The following is an 18,654-nucleotide window of genomic DNA, read 5'->3' as shown; positions in this document are numbered from 1 at the left end:
CTATATCCAGTACGCCAACGCCAACCCCCCCCTTCTCCTGTCCTCGACCAACCCTACCACAATCCGACCTTGTTGTGATCCCAAACTCCTTTCCCTTCTGAAAAGACAATCTCATACGTTGTTAATCATCCCGTTGGTATCATAAAGCATCATTCATGACTCCATCCCGGCAAACCGTCTGTATTTCCTCCCTCGCTCGTCAAGGTGAAATGACGGGGGTATCACACTTCGTAACTTCCTGACCTCTAATAAATAATGGCCATCAAAATCATGAGAACATAATCCAACTCTTTCATTTCGTATCCGTTGTTTTCCCCACGATTTCCTTCATAAAGACATAAGTCATAGCTCTGAGTTTTCATCAACATTTCACTCATCCCCCTTAACATCAACAGGAGCCTACCTCCCCCACCCAGGACGGGGGTTATAAAGCAGCCCTGTCCACCTCTGGTATCTCGGACGCCTGGGCGCCTCGAGGAGGTGCCAGTCCAAGTAGTTGTTGACGGTGAAGTCGAGGGTGCCCCAGTCCACGTCCTCCCACTTGATGGCGTCCTAGTTCATCTTGTCCCACTTGATCTTGTTGGCGTCAATGTGCTCGCCGGCGTCGTCGAGGATGTCGACCTACTCGCCGAGGTTGCCGGGGCGGTAATAGCGGTGGCGGCGGTATCGGTAAAGGTTGTCGTTGTCGCCGTTGTAGGTGTTTTCACCGCCGCTGCTGAAGCCCTGTTGTTCTTGCTCCTTGGCTGGGGTGGTGGGGACCGCGGAAGGCTTGGGCTTAGAGGAGGGCTTGACTACGACGACCTTCTCCTCCTCCCCCTGCCTCCGCGCCTCCTTCTTCCACTTTTTCGCACCACGAGGGTAGACAGGGCTGACACCGTCACCCAGACTGCACATGAGGTGGTCCTCGTCGGTGGCCTTGGTCTGCACCTCGTCGGGGTAGGTGTACTCGTTCCCGCAGGAGAAGACGTCGCAGCCCGAGGTGACGCTGGCCGACTTCCTGGGCCACATCATCTTGACGCCGCTGGTGTCGCGGTCGTTGGCGATGGCGGAGACGTCAAAGAAGGTCAGGCCCATGTAGCCGTTGAAGGTGACCTCGCCCAGCATGCCGGGGATCCAAGGTTTGCCATCGGTGACGGACCACCAGTTGCCGATCCAGCCGTGGGGGAAGGGCTGGGTGACCTCTTGGTGGGCGGGGACGCGGAGGGGCTTGATTTCCTTGTGGGGGACGCTGGGGGTGAAGACGATGGTGCGGTGCTTGTTGTCTTGGTTGATGAAGGTGACCTTGGGCTCGGCGAGGGCGGAGACGATCCAGGCCAGGGCCAGCGTCATTGTGCTGAAGAGCCTCATGGTGGCGGATGGACGGACGTGGTAGGGGGTTGGGTGTCAGAGAGAGAAGAAGTCAGGAGACCTCCTTGGGAAGAATATTTTTTCTGCTTGGATGAGAATTGACAAGATTTTAAAGTAAGCCCTGAATACCAGCAAAAGCTAGATCATAAGAAGTTGGCAGCCACGTCGAGTACGAATTATTCAGAGTCCGGAATGGTTTGAGGGGGCCTCACTCTAGACTCGTGGAGCAACCGAGCAGGAGAGGTACGGAAGAAGAAATCTCAACAGCACTCGCAACGACTCGAGGTGAGGTAACAGACACACTTATATACCATCCCCGAGGCTTCTTGAGCAAACCCACAGACAACCCAGCCATTTCCCCTCCCCGCTCGACTGCCGAAGAAAAGCAATTGTTCTCGCATCGCGGTGTGAAAGGGGGCGTCCCCAGTGCAGACCAACCGCCATCACATTCGTAAGCTTCTGGTGTTTGATCATGGAGGCAGGCTGTCTGTGGACGTACACTGTATGCAAAGTCAGCCAACTTTTCAGTTTCAACTTCTCGCAAGGCTGCCTATCCCAGAGGAGCAGGAAGGTGTTCCTGAAAGCTAACACCCGGAGATCTTCCCCCTTCTCGGGAGGTTAGGCGGTACGCCCACACCAAGACAGCAGCAGAGCACAGAGATAAGAGACACACACACCTCCAACTTTGGATCAAGTGTGGTGTGGCTGCGTGGTGGTTGGGGGGAACTATGTAAGGTGGAGAGCCCAGTCTCCCCTGACTGGGCGGTTCTATCCGTGGTGCAGACGGACTAGGTCCAGGAACGCCTCATCCGCCATTGGTGTGCCTGGTTGCATGGAACATTGAATGTATGCACATGGCAGCCCACGCACGCCTTGAGGGGTAGGTATGGTCGTGTTCAGCTCTCACAGGTCGAGGCGGCTGGTAATGGCTGGCACACAGGTCGGAACTCGCATCGTCACGCCATGTGAAGAAGTCAATTCCGCGGTCCAGATTTGGAGATATGTTTGATAAACCGACGCTGGGAGGGTTGGAGCTCGGCGAGCGGCACCGGCGGCGGAAAGTACTGCAGCCTTGTCGGTATTGTTAGGTTGTGGTACATGTTGTAGATAAGAAACAGCCACACAGAATAGTGATTGCAAAAAACTGCTTGCTCAAACCCCAAGTATCGATCATAGATGCTGGTTTTCATTTCACGCAAAGCTTCCTCGTACCAAGTCAGAACAAGAACATGTTCCAGAGCTGGAGTTCAGCCCTGCCACCCGTACACTAAATCTGGTCTCGCCAAGGCGGCTCCGGGAATTTAATCGCGGGATGTGACACCGGGAGGCAGGGGCTTTGTATTCCTAGAAGGCCCCACGAGGACGGCGATGCTAAGCTTGAGGTTGGCCGAATTCAACTACATGGGAGAATTGGATATCACCTTGTACCCCCACTCCCGTCTTGAGCTGGTTTGCAAGCATTGATGATGTTCTCTTGGTCATCATGACTGTGCGTAGGACAGTGCAGGATGTCTCACCCCGAGACGAAGCTTGTACGCAACGCGAGAACCGCATGTCTTGTGAAGATCTGGGGGGTAAGCGAAGGTCGGAATCGCAACAAAAGGAGTGAAGGCAACGGAAACCCAACTGCCAACACGCAAGCGGAGACACCGAGCGCCAACATTTGCCAGCCACCAGTTTCATGTTTGTGACCATCACCATAGTGAAGCACAGGTGTACCTAGAGCAGAAGCTGGAGGAAAGCTATGCCATTAAAACAGGGTATCGAATTGCGTTGTTTATCGAACTCATCGTGTGGCTCAACCAACCGTCGATAGTGATGGAAACAATGATGCTTACATCTACACTCGCATACAGACTCACCGCCACGAAGTCCTCCTCATACTCAGATCATCCTCCAGTTGCGAATACCATTCTCCCTCTTCCTCTCGGTTTGCGCCTCTCGGACCCGGCCCAGACCTCACAATCGCAGGCTGTCGAGGATCACGACGAGCAAATCTCGTGTTGTCTCTCATCTTCAAACCTTCCACAAACTCCAGGAACTTCTGATGCGACAACTGCTGCCTCTAGCTCTCCATCATACTCGTCTGTTCCATCCTCGACCTCGCTTCCCGTATCAGCGCCTTGGCTTCCTCCACCTCAACGCCATCCTGGCAAAGCTCCGTCGCGAGACGATTCGCCGTCTCGTAGTCCTCCACCCTCATGGCATATTTCGCCAACCACATCCGGGCCTTGCTCGTTGCCACCGTAACCCCTGTCCCCTCAGCAGCCGCCACCCTTTCCCCTCCGCCTTCGCCATCATCTGAGCCGGGGCTATCAGCGCGGACGCCGATGGAATCTCCTAGACCTGGTCCTTGATCATTGGTAACCCCGCCATCCTCCTGAGCAACGCACAACTCCATGTACGCCTTGGCCTCCTCTTCTTCCTCCATCCGATCATACATTGCCGCTATTTGCAGCAGGACCTCAGGATCCATCTGCGTCATCCGATCGATCGTCCCTGTGCTTCCAAAGCTACTTGCTGACGAATCGTAGTAGGAATCCGCAAGCAGAGCTCTCTTGAGCGCCTTGATGCCGTCTTTGTCGCGGCCCATCTTTTGCAAGCACGAACCCACCGCCTGCCACATCTTGCCGTCCCAGGGACGCAGACCAGCGGCCTTCTTGTAGTACCATAGTGCATACGCGTGCATTTCGAGTACTTCATATGTTTGGCCAAGGCCGTACCAGGCGCGGTAGTCCCTCCGGTTGACGTCTACCGCTCTTCGGTAGGATTCGATGGCTGCGTGAGTATTCTTCAACTCTACATACTCATGCCCCATGAGTGTCCACGCGGAAAGACATGAGCGGTCCAACATGAGCGCCCGGCGGAAGTAGTGGACTGCTTTGTCGTGGCAAGATAGTAGGGAGTAGTAATTACCAATGACGACGCAAGACTCTGGACGAAACGTATCAATGCTAGAGCATAGATGGGCCAAAAAGGCCAGCTTTGGTCGGAGGTTCAAAACATATAAAATGTTGGAATAATGGTCCAGGGCATCTATCCTCTGGGGATGAAGTCCAAGTAGCTGACTGAATTCTTGCTCGGCTGCTACAAGATCTTTCGAGTGATAATATAGCAGTGCTTTGTCGGTTAGAAGGAACGATGATGTTGGGAACACGACCAGCAAGTCGTTCAGAGCATTGGCGATCTCACCGCCTTGCTGGTAAAGGTTGATCGAAGCATGGGCGTGAAAGATGAAAGACATGATGTTCTGGGGTAGCTTTGGTGTTACTTCGTTCAGCTGTTCAACTCTGGTGATGAGGTTGGTGATCTCCATCCAGGCACCCCAGTTCCACGGAAATAGTTGCACACTTTCAACCAAATACTGCAAAGCAGCCCTGTCGTTCTTCTCCTTCACCAAAACCATGCCGTAGAGATACTCGAGGAAGCCCTGGCTGGGCGCAACATCGCCTCCCTCCGACTTTCGCTGGTCGAACCACTTTGTGAGGAACCGACTGACCACGGCCAGCTGTTTGTTCGTAATCGTCCCCAAGTCTTGCGGCCCCATGATCATTTCAGATTCCTCCTCCTTTCGCTTCTCGCCCGAGATCATTTTGGCATACAGCGCGAGAAATAAGCTTTTCTGGCTGATCTGAGGTAAAGCTCTCTCCGAAGGTAGAACAACCGAAGGCCTCTGCTTTTCGCTCCCTTCCGTAGTGGTGGCATCGTCTACTTTTGTCCCCAACATCTCTGCCAATGAAGACTCGGGAAGGAATACGGCGGCACATCTGTCGAACTCCTTGCAGTCGAATAACGATTTGGCGAGAAGGTAACGGCTGAGCTCCTTGGCTTCGAGAGCCGCTTCGGCAGGATCATGATTTGGTGTGAAAGCAGGATGAATGTAAGACGATGGTAAGTCTTGCGTTGCTTTAAAGTCGGCAGCAGATGGTTGAGGAAGCGCATCGAGGAGTTCGGCCGCCCTATGTACACCGAGTGTTAGTTGAATGAAGTGTTTAAAAAGGTAGCCATGATGGACCAAATACCATTTGGCAGCGTGGTAAAGACATCTTTCGGAGCATTTTACCACTGCTATTTGCAGCGTATCTCGTAGTTGCAAAGCATCCTTTGCAGAGAGGCCCATGGTGGTTGCTTTGTGGTTGTGGTGCAACCCCTCCAGTGACGAGGGTGTTGTTAAATGGTCTTGTCTTGGCTAGGATGTACCAAAACAATAGCTCCAAATGGGGAGGGGAGATATGTTTGATATCGGTCCCAAAACGGCGGTTAACCAGGCGTTTGTCAATCAAGCATAACGGCGGCCAAATATCTAAAGCCAAAAATGCAATCGTGGATATCGTCGCAACCTATGGGTGACAGCAAGGCGCAGTTGTCAATGACGAAACCCCCAACAGGAACGCGTCTGTCTTCGGTCCACCGCGACAGACAGCGCCAAGACATTTCCCCCTGTCCTGTCCCCTGGTCCCTTGGAAATCTGCCAGCCCCACTTCCCGCCGCCAGCACGACAGCCAGCCAGCAAAACAGCTCACCGCCTGCTCGAATGAGCCATCAGGGTTCTCTTATCGCCATAATCGCAGCTCCCCACAACAAAGGGGGGCAAGGAGGGGTCGTGAAATTGGGGAGAAACCGCCGAGTACGTAACGGCCCAGTTGTTGATATCCACCTTTGTCACTTGTGGTACCTGATCGGTAGAATCGCCTTGTCATCTGTTATTGTTCTCCCGTGATACCCAAACAGGCAGTAAATCGGCAACTGCCCGCCCCTTTCCCCTTCGCTTGTAATTTATATGTAAGGAAACACACCCCCCGCACCTCTCCCGCTGCCTTGCTTCCCCCGAACCCCTATCTTCTCCAACCTTCCGAATAGCGGCCCAAGCTGACCGACGGTGAACACTTCGTCTCTTCAGAGATCCCCAGACAAGATGGCTGCGCCGCAAAAGACCACCCTCCAGGAATTCGAGTCCGTCTTCCCCAAGCTCGAGGAGGTTCTACTCGAGCATGCCAAGTCGTACAATCTCCCCGAGAAGGAGCTCGCTTGGTACAAGAAGGTAGGCCTCCCGTTCCATGTATCAAGCTGGCCGAAGTAAACAAGACTAACATGCCTTTCCTCCCAGTCCCTCGAGATCAATGCCGTCGGCGGCAAGTGCAACCGCGGCATGTCGGTCCCCGACTCCGTCTCCCTCCTCCTCGGCCGCCCCCTCACCGAAGATGAGTACTTCAAGTCGGCCACCCTCGGCTGGATGACCGAGCTCCTCCAGGCCTTCTTCCTCGTCTCGGACGACATCATGGACTCGTCCATCACCCGCCGCGGCAAGCCCTGCTGGTACCGCCACGAGGGCGTCGGCATGGTCGCCATCAACGACGCTTTCATGCTCGAGGCGGCCATCTACACCCTCCTCAAGAAGTACTTCCGCGACCACCCCCGCTACGTCGACCTCCTCGAGCTCTTCCACGAGGTCACCTTCCAGACCGAGATGGGCCAGCTCTGCGACCTCCTCACCGCCCCCGAGGACGTCGTCAACCTCGACAACTTCTCCATGGAGAAGTACCGCTTCATCGTCATCTACAAGACGGCCTATTACTCCTTCTACCTCCCCGTCGCTCTCTCTTTGCTCCTCCTCGACATCGCCACCCCCGCCAACCTCAAGCAGGCCGAGTCCATCCTCATCCCTCTGGGTGAGTACTTCCAGATCCAGGACGACTACCTCGACAACTTTGGACTTCCCGAGCACATTGGCAAGATCGGCACCGATATCATGGACAACAAGTGCTCCTGGCTTGTAAACCAGGCTCTTGCCATTGTCACCCCCGACCAGCGCAAGATCCTCGAGGAGAACTACGGCCGCAAGGACAAGGCCAAAGAGACGGTCATCAAGAAGCTGTATGACGATCTCAAGCTTGAGCAGCGCTACCAGGATTATGAGGAGAAGTTTGTCACTGAGATCCGGGAGCGGATCGGCCAGATTGATGAGGCCGAGGGGCTCAAGAAGAGCGTGTTTGAAGCTTTCTTGGCCAAGATTTACAAGCGCAGCAAATAAATGCCGGGTTTCTGTGGAGGAGGACTTCATAAGAAGGGGGCTGCAATAAAAAGCGAGCGTCGTTGGGATTTCCTTCCCATAGCTATAGAAGGCCATCTCGGGTTGCAACTCTTGACATGAAAAAAGAATAATAAATCAGAATAGTAAAGCAATACACCTAACCTAATCATATAAACACATGGATGACACTCCAATAACTGAAACAGTGAAGTAAGAAGTTGATTGTCTAAGTCCTTGTCTATGTATTCTATGTATTCTATGTTTGTATATGTGCAGGTTTCATTTACACGATGTCCAAGAAGCCATGCTATGGATTTGATAGCCTCTTTTAAAGCTGCCAAACTCTGAAAGGACAATAACCCAACAAGAAGAAACTCCAAACGACCAAGAACACACACACAATAAAGCACAGCAGAACAATTACAAAACAAGGTCAATACAAAAAACATCTCTTTCCGGTTGTTCATTCAACCCCCCCCACAACCTCTGAGCTACACAGAGACAGACCTGCACCTTGATAACTTTCTTCCTTTCCTCTCCCCTTCCACCCGCTATTAAACAAAATTATGTTTGACTTTTTTTGCTTTTCCCAGACCAAATTTCATAAACACATGACAGACACACAACAACAGAACATCAAAGAAAAAAACCGAAGTAATCGCGTGTGAACACATAAAACATCCCATCAGTAGATAACCACCAAAAACACCCCAAGTCAGAGAGATAACCAGCAAAAGACTAGTACAAAGTCCCAACTCTCGAATTAAACCAGAGAAATAAAAACAAAACAAAAAGACCGGCTTGTTCAAAGCTAAAATAACTCCCAAAATCAACCAAAACATCACCCACCCCCTCTGTCCTGTCCGTTAACAGACCTGTATCTGTTCCCCGTGTCATCAATCCCAATGGGTATCATGCGTAGTTGTAGTATGTCCTGTAGACCTGGAAGTCCAAAATTACTGAGGTTGACTCCCACCACTCGTGGTTCTCAACCTCCCCATCCGAGTCCCCTCCTGCTGCTGCTTCTGCAACTCCTTCTGTTGCTGCAAAACATATTGCATCACTCTCGGATCTGGCTGCATTCCCAGCCCATTATTATCCACGAACCCACCACCACCGCCCTGCCCAGCAAGCGACATCCCCCTTTGCCTTCCATAGTCCCCTCCTGGTGGGTAGCCGCCTCCACTCCTCATCGTATCACCAGTTCCCGGCCTTATCCCTCCACCACTACTCCTCACCGTCCCCCTTCTTCCCAATACCATGCTATTTTGCAGCCCAGCACTAGTCCCAGGCCTCATGCCCAGCTGCTGCTGCTGTTGCTGCTGTTGTCTCTGCATCATCAAAGCCTGCTGCTCGCTCCGATGAATCAACGCCTTGGGGGGCTGCTCAATCTTCGCCGCGCCCGAAACCAACGCCGGCCCGGTAGCCAAATCAACCAACGGTCTCCCATCCTGAGGCTTCACCGCCCGTCCTTTATTCTCCCTCGACCACTGCGGCGCCTCCTGAAATTCGGGGGTCAAATCAAGGAGGGGTTGAGGCTGCTGCCTCATCGGTCGACGGGGCTGTGGGTTCGACGCTGGCTGGTTAAACTGCTGCTGTTGAGGAAGCGGTACCGGATGACCAACACCACCACCACTACCCAAACTGTTACCATGTGATCTCCGCTGAGACACTGACCGTCCAAGACCGCCCATCATTCGAGATCCTGCACTCGTACTAGGGCGCCGTTGTATCAAAATCTGAGGTGGCATCGACTGCTGATGATATAGCTGCTGCTGCTGCTGCTGTTGTTGTTGCTGCTGCTCAATAAGACTGCGTTGCTGTCTTGAATGCTCCGCCGCAGAAGCAAACCAACCAACTTGCTCGTTTCTCCCTCTAGCGGCCGTGCTAGTACTAGGAATGGCGTCCCTAGGAATCGACCGAACAGAATCTGGGCTTTGCGGTCGCCGGTCTGTAGCTGAAACAGTCCTCGAGTGGTCGACAAAACAACTACCGCTCCCACCACTCTCGCCCGCCGCCGGGGTGGGGGGAAATGCTCGCCTACCACCAGCACCTGCTGTTCCGGCTACCGTTGCCGACTTGGACTCCAGCTGCTGCTTTCGCTCTTCATATGCCGCGCCAAGCAGCGAGTTTTCGGGAAAAGCGGCAGCAGCAGATGGATCATTCCTCTCGGCGCCGTCAACCAGCGTCCAATCCTTGCCAAAATCGTCGATTGACTTGTTGAACCGGTCGAGATCAATCAGCGGTTTAAACGCTCCAATGGTGTAAGGCGATTCGTCCACTGATATCCTTGTTTTGTGCCCGTTTCCTAATCCAACCTCCTTCACCGTCCTCCTTGGCTCGGCTGCCACGGTCATGATTTGTGGTGGTTTTTCGGGCTCGGGCTCTCTCAGCAGACTCTTGGCCAGGTGCCAGTTCCTCCAGGCCTGTACGTGACTCTGAAACCTTCTGATAATCTCCTTGTCTTCGGCAGAGACATACTGCACATACTTGTCCGTGTTTTCAAACGTGTTGATTCTCTCCTGGCTCTTCATGGCGATGACGTTTCTTTTTGGTGGTTTCAGGTGTCTCCTCAGCTGAGCTTCCGTCGGGTGGTACATGTCGTAATCTGAGAGATGGCATATAGCCACAACGTCCTTGTCGCCACGTTTTGGGTTGCTAGATTTCGAAGCAATCATTCTCCCGTCCTCATACAGTATGATATACCGCTTCACCCATTTGAATTTCGGACCTGGGCCCCGATAGTACATGAACAAGCAAAAGCCCGGTGGTGCCTCGCGAGTCTGGGGCGCACCTTCGAGATCCAGCTTCAAGCCGTGTGGTGGGCCATCATGAGACAGGGCGAGTGTGTTTTTCGAGTCTGGGCCCCAAGTGTCCATCACATGGCGCAGTCGCTCCTGTCGCCGCAGCGGTCTTTCGAGGCCGAAAGCATTGTACTGTTCAATCAGGACACCAGACGATAATTCTGCCAACTGCTCCAGAGACTTCAGCTCCACGAGTACATCGTGTGCTGTGGTTTCGCGACTAATGGCAACATCCACAAAGTCGTTCTTACACAAAATGGTGAGCGACTGCATAAAACCTGTTAGTGAACCCTTCCCCGGAAGTGTGATGTCACATTGGCCCACTTACATCTCGTGCGCCAGTGCTCGTCTGTCCACCTGCCTTGATGTAATGTCGAGGCATGATTTTCTGAGCCGGGGATTGGCTGCCAGCGGTTTGGCTGGTGATGTCTTTCTCCTTGTCCTTTGATGAAAAAAACGACCACTGGGAAAGGGAGGAATTGGGTGAGATGGGCGAAGCGGTTTTCTGTGAGGTGGTTGGAGTGGAATCCGGAGAGGTAGGAGGCGAGGTCTTGGACTTGCGTCGTCGACGATCGGAGGAAAAAAACTTGTCCAGCATCGGACTGAATCCCATGGGGGACGTTGCTGAAAGGGGCGTGAGCGGTGGTACCGCGGATAGCTGCAGGTGCTGGTGCGCCTGCTGTTGGACGTCGCAGTCTGACTTCCGCTGTTCGGCAAGGGTCCCGTTCGTTTCGGCTTCCAGCCGTGCCACCTCGTGCTCCCCGCGGACAAACTGCGGCGTCTCGTGCCTGCGCCGTGTTTCGTGCTGCTGGTGTTGCTGCTGGTTGATGTTGATGTCTGACAAAGGTGACGATGGTTGAAGTTGTTGGGACGGTTGGGACGATGGTGACGGTGGTGACGGTAGTGGTTTGCTCCGGACATCAATCTTCTTATTACTATTACCATTACCATTAACCGGGCCTGGGAGGGTGCTGGCAGGTGCAGCTGATGGGCGGGACAAGCAAGCAAGCTTCTCGGTAAGGTTGTCGTGCGGCGTGTGCCCCGCCAGCCTGAACTTATTATTCACGTCATCGGCACCGACGAGTCTGGGTTGAGCACGATTCCCCCCGTCCTTTCTCAACGACAGGGGCTGCGGCAGCAGGAGAGGCTGAAGAGGCGGGAGCTCGAACGATGGGTTGAAGGCAGTTCCAGTCGTCCGTCTTGCAGTTCCTCTGCTTCCAGGTCCCTTCTCAACAGCTAATGGCAGTATCTCCCGCATCTCCTCCAGCAGGGACGAGAGCGAGCGAGACCGTCTCCTGCCCCCTCCCCTTCCCCTTCTCACCCCCCAGCTGTTTGTGGTACTGGTGCTGGTGCTGGTGCTGGTGCTGCTCTCGGTTGCCATGCTGCTGCTAGTTGTGCTAGCGGGCAGCCAGCCATCGTCTACTGCAAGCCTGGCCGCCCAAACATTCCCCGTCTTGCCTGTCAGGGCATGGCGTCTGCTGCCTCTGAGTCTTGGTGAGAAGTGGATGGTGTTGGTCTGGTTGGTGGCTGCCATGGCCGGCTTCCTTGGCACCTGTCTGCTCAGGTGGCGTGGATCCTTGGCGGTCCGTTACTCTGTGCTTGCCAGGTTTCGGGGGGGCCGGTGGCGGCCGAGGTGTCGCGATCAGTGGGGACTCAGCGGTTCAGGGGTCCTGCCACAGGGGTACCGGGGCTGCTGCTGGAGATAGCCGACGCCAACCACGTCGTCGGGTTGCCTGAGATCGATCGGAAGGGTCTCCAGGCTATGTATGTGGTGCAGGCTGCAGAGCCAATCTTTTCGTTTTTAGGGGACGAGATCCAAGCAGAAAGAGAGAGAAGGAAGGGATCTGATCCGGAAATGATTAAGTAGTCACAAGGCAAACCACCTCTCCCTTCATCTCGATATACAGAGCTTTTCACGGGTACAAACATGTGCCTGCCTTTCCGCGGAATTTGCACGGCTCCTTCAAACGCGGAAATCCACGCAAACTTGCATTCGTCACGGCCTTCGGCAATATGACGCTATACGGTATCCAGTATGGATTCGCCGAACCACTCACTGATCACTGTCTTGAAGGTTGCAAAGGGTGGGAAGCAAGGGTCGCTCAGGGCTCTATCTCGATTCTCAAGTCATAACACCATCACATACCAACCCCTGAGCACACCTCCCGCTCGCCGCGTTTCTGTCAAGCCTGGCATGCCAAGGGGCAGCTGTCCAAGTATCGAGATTCAGCGGGCGTGTCTCCCCATGTCTCACACCTCCCAATCATCAGTGTCTAAAAGCCCTAAACTCCCTTCTCCACCATCCCACGAAATCCTGGGTCGACACGTCAATGCCCAAGTCTTTCAATGCCTTGGTACTGAGGTGACAATCGTAAGGCCGCTGGACACTTGCATTCGGGTCGTTCCCTTCCGTGTTGGGCTTGATCCGGTCGATGGGCAATCCGTTGATCTCTGCAAATAACTGACAAATCTCATACTTGGTGTACTTATCCTCGCTCGAAAATTGGAGAATCCTCGGCAGCGAGTTCCGATCACTGGTCTCTAGATACTTGGCAGCGATGTCTACCAGGGACCATTAGCCTCCCCGTTCCTTAAAAATTGTCGGGGTTGTTGGGGGCAAACTCAGAAAATGCTCACCTTTGAGCACCCGGCCAATGTCCTCGGTGTTTGTTGGGTAGCGGAGAGCCCAATGATCCATGTTGATATTGGCACCCTCCTGCTGAGCTTTGAGTACTGAATCCATCAAGACATTCACCGCACTTTCAGCGTTGCTCTTAGCTGAGCCGTAGAGGACGGGTACACGTAACACCACTCCCAGACCTTCCTTTCCGGCCATCTTGAATTCATGGAGGACTGCCCGCTCGCCCTCGAGCTTGGTCTGTCCATACAGGTTGGTCGGGGCAGGCTCGGCGTTGTTCTCATAAGGAGCATCGCCGGGCTTGCCGGGGAACACGTAGTCGGTGGAAATGTAAGTCAACAAGATGCCTCTCTCTGCGCAGAGCCGAGCAAGTGTGCGAGGTGCCTCGACGTTGAGAGCTCGTGTTCCCTCGGGGTCTTTGTCAACCTTGTCGGGAAACCTGTTGGCAGCGGCTTTGATAACATGTGGGTTAGTTTGAGAGCTGTGCTATCAAATCAGATGAGATGCTAGTCTTGACGTACAGTGAACCACCACTTGTGGTCTGCGTTATTGTTAGTCAGTCACATCTCTTTTGTTTGCTGTGTGATACGTACTTGACATCGTCGAGGACCTTCTTCAGCTCATCAGCATTGGTCAAGTCAACCTTCAAGATGTCAGTGCCATCAGCGCGGGAGAAGCCAGTTCCTTTGACAGTCCAGTCATTGTTTGCAAAAGCCTTAAGCACCTGCCTCCCCAACAGGCCGGTAGCTCCCGTGACAACTGCTGTCTTGCCGCCCATAATGGAAATCGAAGAGTATGATAGAAGGCTCGTGGTGAAACTGGCCGGAAGCTGCCCTCCGAATCGCTTGCATTGGGCGCAGAGGGGTAACGTCATCGCCTTTGTCCGCGTGGGTTAGGGTTAATGTCGCGGCCCAGGTTCAATTCATGAACATTCTAACAGTTTGATATTCATACTACTCATTATTCAAGTAACCGCTGAATAAATAAAATCACCAAAACAGTGTTCTTCCGGCCATTTAATCCTCGTCTTCAACCTTGTCCTCCACCATCTCCTTCGCAGTGTTATTCACAATCTTCTCCGTCACCGGTCTCTCCCCTCCACTGAAACTACCGCTGACACTTCTCAGTCCACCAGTATTACTCACACTGATGCTCCCCTTCCTATCCCCCGTGGCAAACCCCACCGTGACTTCGGTGGCACTAGGCGGAGTCCCCATCATCATGGCCGGAATACTAATCGGACTAAGCCGTTTCCCAAAGTCATCGAACCCAGGCGGCACCGGGATCCTTATATCCTCTGGGCTGCCAGGTATCATCCGCGGGTCGAGGCCCGGAATGTGAATTCGCTTTGCCTCGTTCTGATATGCTGCAGGAATGATCTCGATAATTTCATCTCGGGGGAACTTAAGCTTGGGAATGTCTCGAGTAGAGCAGTGCATTAGGTAAGAGTACAGAACCCTCAAGACCGACTCGTGGGCGATGATCAAAAGATCATTTTGCTCACGCTCAAGCTCAAGAATGATGGGTTCGAGGCGCACGGCTAGGTCGTGGTAGGACTAAAGGGGGTTAGGGGACAATATAAATAATCAAGAAAAGAAAAAGAAAAAGAAAACATACCTCAGCGCGGGGATACCGATGATGATACGGATCCAACTCGTGCTTCTCCACCTCTTCAGGATACAAATTTCTGATCGCCCTCTCCGAAAGCTTCTCACACACTCCCGGGTTAATTTGTGACATTTGGCTTCTGTGTCGTAACTTTTGTACGCCCAACTTCTCGAAGATGCTCGGCTTGTCTGAATTGTCCGCGAGCCTGGTCGACGTTGCAAATCGTGAGACGGACGTTATAGGAACATCAGGGCCGCCCTGATCGATAATCGCCTGTCGCTCTTGCTCTCGATGCCGCATAAGCCTCTCGGCCATAACTTGAGCATACGCCTCGCCCTCGGCGGAGAGCGGCGCATCGGCCTTGTAAGAATCCTCCTCAGTAGCGGTACCTGCACGGACAAAGAAGGTGGTACGGTGTTTGATGTGGAGGTTGGTGAGATAGAAGACGATGCGGTGCGAGAGGTAGTTGAAGCTGACGTTGTTGTAAAAGAAGGCCTGGCCAGCGTTGATCATCTTGACGTAGTTGAGCTCTTCCTCTGCCATGGTTTCGAATACGGGAATCTTCGTCTCGATGCGTTTGAGATAGCGTTTGGCGGCCTCATCTGGGTCCATGCCGTGGAACTGCACACTGTGAGCATTTCCGTCTGCTCGCAAGGCGCAGCTACCATTGTTTTTTGTACTTACATCGGGAGACGAAATCTTGACATTTCGGGCGTTTTCTTTGAGGATCTCTTGATCATCCACAAAAGACTCGATAAACAGTGTCTGAACATCATGCTTGGCAAATTCTTTGGCAAGGGCACGACGGCCGCTTGCGGTGGGATTCACGGCGTCATAAATCGCAACCTGGCCATTTTCATGGTTCAGCCAGCCGTAAATATCCTCCCTGCATTTCTTGAGGATTTTCTGGCGAAGCATGACAGACGCTGGCGAGGCATTGGGGTAGAAATAGTCCTGTGGAACATGGCCTCCTTGGCCAACCGTAGCTCGGCGGTAGTCACCAAGGTGGAATATGCGAGTCTTGACACCAAGCCTATGGGTATGTTAGTTTCACATTGCGTCCTGCCACATAGAAGGGGAACATACCAAGAGAGATAGCGTGCCATGGAGACACAGATGTGACTGATATACTGCTTGTCAGCCACGAAACGGTGCATGTGGTTTCACCGAGGGAACATACGTCTTTCCTCTAGCTGGAAGGCCAACCATTACGATGGCGATTCTCCCCGAATGGAAGAGACGACCAGACATGGTGCTGTACAACTGGGCTGGGGCCAAATTGCCCACCTCGCTTGGGACATCGTGAATGCCATCGATGAAAGTTGAACTCTTGCGGCGGTAGCGTGGGGCATTGGCCGCGATTTCGGCAGTTCTATCATCATTAGCAATGCTGTCCCTGATGCCCTTCATTGATCGAGGCTCGACGGAGCTGTGCTGTCTAGGAGTCTCCACCATTGACTTACAGGAGTGTATCCATGGTGACCGTTCAAGATTGTCCGCGTTTTGCGAGCGTCCAGTAGGATGTACACGGGAGAGGGTAATATTCTGCGCCTCGGATTACGAAGTGATCTCTGCAACTGGTGATGCCCCTCTTTTATCTTCAACCTTGCCAAGTCAGGTAGGTCGTAGGTCGAGATGGATTTTGCCAAGAAAGACGTCTAACTCGACGAGGGGCCGTGTGTGGATGAATATGTTTGTCACACCAGCTGTGGATGAAGAAGAGGGCTTCCCAAAGCTCGGATTCGGCGTCGCCTCTTTATACCGAATGATGTAACAGGCGACTTATGGGCCACAGATAAGCATTGGCGGGCAAATCTCAGATGAGGAGCGAAGTTCGTGGGACTTGGGCCTGGTATGGGGACTCCACTTTCAGCGTGGAGGTTAACGGGATGGAGAATGGGGGACAAGATGAACGACAAGCGGATGAAACAAAATCAGAAGCCGTGAGCAAATGGAAGCGTGTAGTGTAAGGGCGGCGAATGCGACGCTGCTATCCGCTTAGAGACGACCGACGTGAAGCAAGTGCAAGAGGCTCCCACGGGGCGCTATTAAGATCGAAGGTGGAAGAATCCGGGCTTCCGCTGGAGGGAACGGGCCAAGGGTGAGGCGCCACTGCGCATTACCTATGTGCCTACCTTACACTGTTAGTGATCAACCCTCCCGTCAAACAAGGGAACGGCCACTGTGGCACGTCAAAGATCATGAGTTAAATATACTGCAACTATAAGACATTCAACACACAGCTACACCTCACTCGGATAGAATTTCAAGTCTCCAGTCTTGCCGTCTGGAAGAGGCATATGTGACATATAGTTTTGATGTTTCAATGGCTTTCTTTATCGCATCTTATCGGGTGCTATGCTAGGCAAGAGACTTGCTCCTACCTACTTAGTGTAGTACCTGGATACTTCTCTATGTACGGAGTTTTTCGTACAGAATTCGGTCGTGACTTTCTCCGGACCCGGCCGTGGCGGGCGGTTCGGTGTCGTCACCTGGATTTGGGTGCTGCGAGTTTTGCTCGTTCCTTGGCGACCACTAACAAACATGGAGCAAGCCCCACCAAAAAATGCAGCGCAAGGGCCAACAAACTGGGCAAGCCTGCTGCACCGCGAAATTTTTGGCCTGGCTCTTGCCTTCGTCAAGCTCAGGTCTTAGCAAACCAGACGAGAGTCTCCAGCAAGCTGCTCAAACTCCACGACATCGAGAGAACCCCTCGGACCAGCCCCGGCGATTTCACTACCAACTGCCTCTCCTCCCGCCGAGGAAACTTCCGTTCCGATATAGAATCAGCCGAAACCAGCCCCTCACAAGCTGCGATTGCTCTCATAATGGCGTCCAGCTACAGCTCGCCATTTGCGGCATTGCAAAATAACCCCGTCTTCTCCGGTCTCTCAGATGTTTACAATGCTTTCCAAGAGAGGAGAGCAAAGCTCGGCTTGTCAAATCCCGGAAAGGTAGAAGACATCTCCAAGGGTATGTGACTCTAAAAGAAAAAGACGTTGGCATTGGGAAGTGGCGCTGACTGTGTCCAACTTGCAGAGGTCAACCGAGATGTTCTTGCCCAGCAGCACATGTTCTCCGGCCTTCGCGCCGAGCTCACAAAGCCTTTCAGCCTGAGCCCTCTGTACGTTTCCTTCTATACAACGGCAACCATGATTTCAACATGTACCAGCGTCACCGCGATGCGCCGATGGATATGGTTGCTGGCGGCCGAAGTTACAAGACATGATCCTAACTGGCAATCTCAAGGTTTCAAGTATCACATCAGTTTGCGCTGGGCGAGCGTCTGAACCCCTATACATTTGCAGCTCTTTACGGAACCAACCGGGTATGTGACTTGGCGGGACTATTACTTCTGGCATTTCTAATATGTGGTGGATAGTGTTTCGCCCAGGGCAGCATTGATGAGACTGGCGCTCTTTCTGGACGATTCAACTGGAGATGGGGCCCCGACTCGACACACGTCAGCAAGTCGCAGTTCCAGGTCGGCACCGGACAGGGTGATTCCATCCAGCTCGAGCACGAATACAATGGTGCCGACTTTGTGGCCTCACTCAAGGCCCTCAACCCCTCCGTCCTCGAGGGCGGTTTGAGCGGTATCCTTATCGGTCATTACATGCAGTCGCTCACTCCCAAACTTGCCGTCGGCCTCGAAGCTGTTTGGCAACGTCAGTCGAGACTCGAACCTCCGGTAACGGCCGTCAGTTATGTTGCCCGTTACAAGGCCGAGGACTGGATCGCCAGCGCTCAGTTGCAGGCCCAGGGTGCTCTGAATACCTCGTACTGGCGCCGCCTCTCTGACAAGGTTCAGGCTGGTGTCGATATGTCGCTTAGTGTTGCTCCTGCTAACCCCATGTTGGGTGGCGGTCTCCAGAAGGAGGGCGTTACTGCTTTCGGAGCCAAGTACGACTTCAGAATGTCGACTTTCCGGGCGCAGATCGACTCGAAGGGCAGACTTGGCTGTGTGCTCGAGAAGCGCGTCATGGCTCCTCTCATGATGACCTTCTCTGCTGACGTTGACCACATGACGGTACGTAATTGTACCATAACAAATCGCGAACGTTTCACTAACTTTGTCAACAGCAACAAGCGAAGGTGGGCGTTGCGATTGCCATCGAGGCTGCCCCTGAGATGGACGAGCAGGAGATGATGGCCGCCTCCCAGGCTGCCCCGGTCAACATCCCCTTCTAAATGTTGCCGCAGGTCCGCGGATAATGTAAGATATT

At 53.4% G+C, this 18,654-nt stretch overlaps 7 protein-coding genes across 7 annotated transcripts; 2 read left to right on the top strand and 5 right to left on the bottom strand.

Moving 5' to 3' along the window:
- Positions 1–621: 621 nt before the first annotated feature.
- Positions 622–1,347, bottom strand: PODANS_2_10640 (uncharacterized protein; the record flags this gene model as incomplete). The annotated part of the gene is made up of 1 exon (XM_001911840.1): positions 622–1,347. One exon carries the CDS (start codon positions 1,345–1,347, stop codon positions 622–624), a length of 726 nt encoding a protein of 241 aa, XP_001911875.1.
- Positions 1,348–3,412: 2,065 nt separating this feature from the next.
- On the bottom strand, positions 3,413–5,467 carry PODANS_2_10630 (uncharacterized protein; the record flags this gene model as incomplete). Its single annotated transcript, XM_001911839.1, has 1 exon — positions 3,413–5,467. The coding sequence occupies one exon, from the start codon at positions 5,465–5,467 to the stop codon at positions 3,413–3,415; it is 2,055 nt and encodes a 684-aa protein (XP_001911874.1).
- Positions 5,468–6,262: 795 nt separating this feature from the next.
- Positions 6,263–7,378, top strand: PODANS_2_10620 (uncharacterized protein; the record flags this gene model as incomplete). Its single annotated transcript, XM_001911838.1, has 2 exons — positions 6,263–6,388; positions 6,455–7,378. 2 exons carry the CDS (start codon positions 6,263–6,265, stop codon positions 7,376–7,378), a joined length of 1,050 nt encoding a protein of 349 aa, XP_001911873.1.
- A 956-nt stretch (positions 7,379–8,334) lies between these two features.
- Positions 8,335–11,716, bottom strand: PODANS_2_10610 (uncharacterized protein; the record flags this gene model as incomplete). The annotated part of the gene is made up of 2 exons (XM_001911837.1): positions 8,335–10,449; positions 10,511–11,716. The coding sequence occupies 2 exons, from the start codon at positions 11,714–11,716 to the stop codon at positions 8,335–8,337; spliced, it is 3,321 nt and encodes a 1,106-aa protein (XP_001911872.1).
- Positions 11,717–12,448: 732 nt separating this feature from the next.
- PODANS_2_10600 (uncharacterized protein) lies at positions 12,449–13,598 on the bottom strand (the record flags this gene model as incomplete). The annotated part of the gene is made up of 4 exons (XM_001911836.1): positions 12,449–12,744; positions 12,820–13,272; positions 13,342–13,361; positions 13,414–13,598. 4 exons carry the CDS (start codon positions 13,596–13,598, stop codon positions 12,449–12,451), a joined length of 954 nt encoding a protein of 317 aa, XP_001911871.1.
- A 238-nt stretch (positions 13,599–13,836) lies between these two features.
- PODANS_2_10590 (uncharacterized protein) lies at positions 13,837–15,905 on the bottom strand (the record flags this gene model as incomplete). The annotated part of the gene is made up of 6 exons (XM_001911835.1): positions 13,837–14,376; positions 14,438–15,049; positions 15,113–15,461; positions 15,515–15,550; positions 15,609–15,800; positions 15,892–15,905. The coding sequence occupies 6 exons, from the start codon at positions 15,903–15,905 to the stop codon at positions 13,837–13,839; spliced, it is 1,743 nt and encodes a 580-aa protein (XP_001911870.1).
- Positions 15,906–17,256: 1,351 nt separating this feature from the next.
- Positions 17,257–18,619, top strand: PODANS_2_10580 (uncharacterized protein; the record flags this gene model as incomplete). The annotated part of the gene is made up of 5 exons (XM_001911834.1): positions 17,257–17,401; positions 17,468–17,552; positions 17,678–17,756; positions 17,811–18,458; positions 18,512–18,619. The coding sequence occupies 5 exons, from the start codon at positions 17,257–17,259 to the stop codon at positions 18,617–18,619; spliced, it is 1,065 nt and encodes a 354-aa protein (XP_001911869.1).
- Between the last annotated feature and the right edge of the window lie 35 nt (positions 18,620–18,654).

This window comes from Podospora anserina, chromosome 2 (genome assembly GCF_000226545.1).
Source record: "Podospora anserina S mat+ genomic DNA chromosome 2, supercontig 2".
Classification (NCBI taxonomy): Eukaryota; Fungi; Ascomycota; class Sordariomycetes; order Sordariales; family Podosporaceae; genus Podospora; species Podospora anserina.
This window is presented reverse-complemented; position numbering and strand designations above follow the sequence as displayed.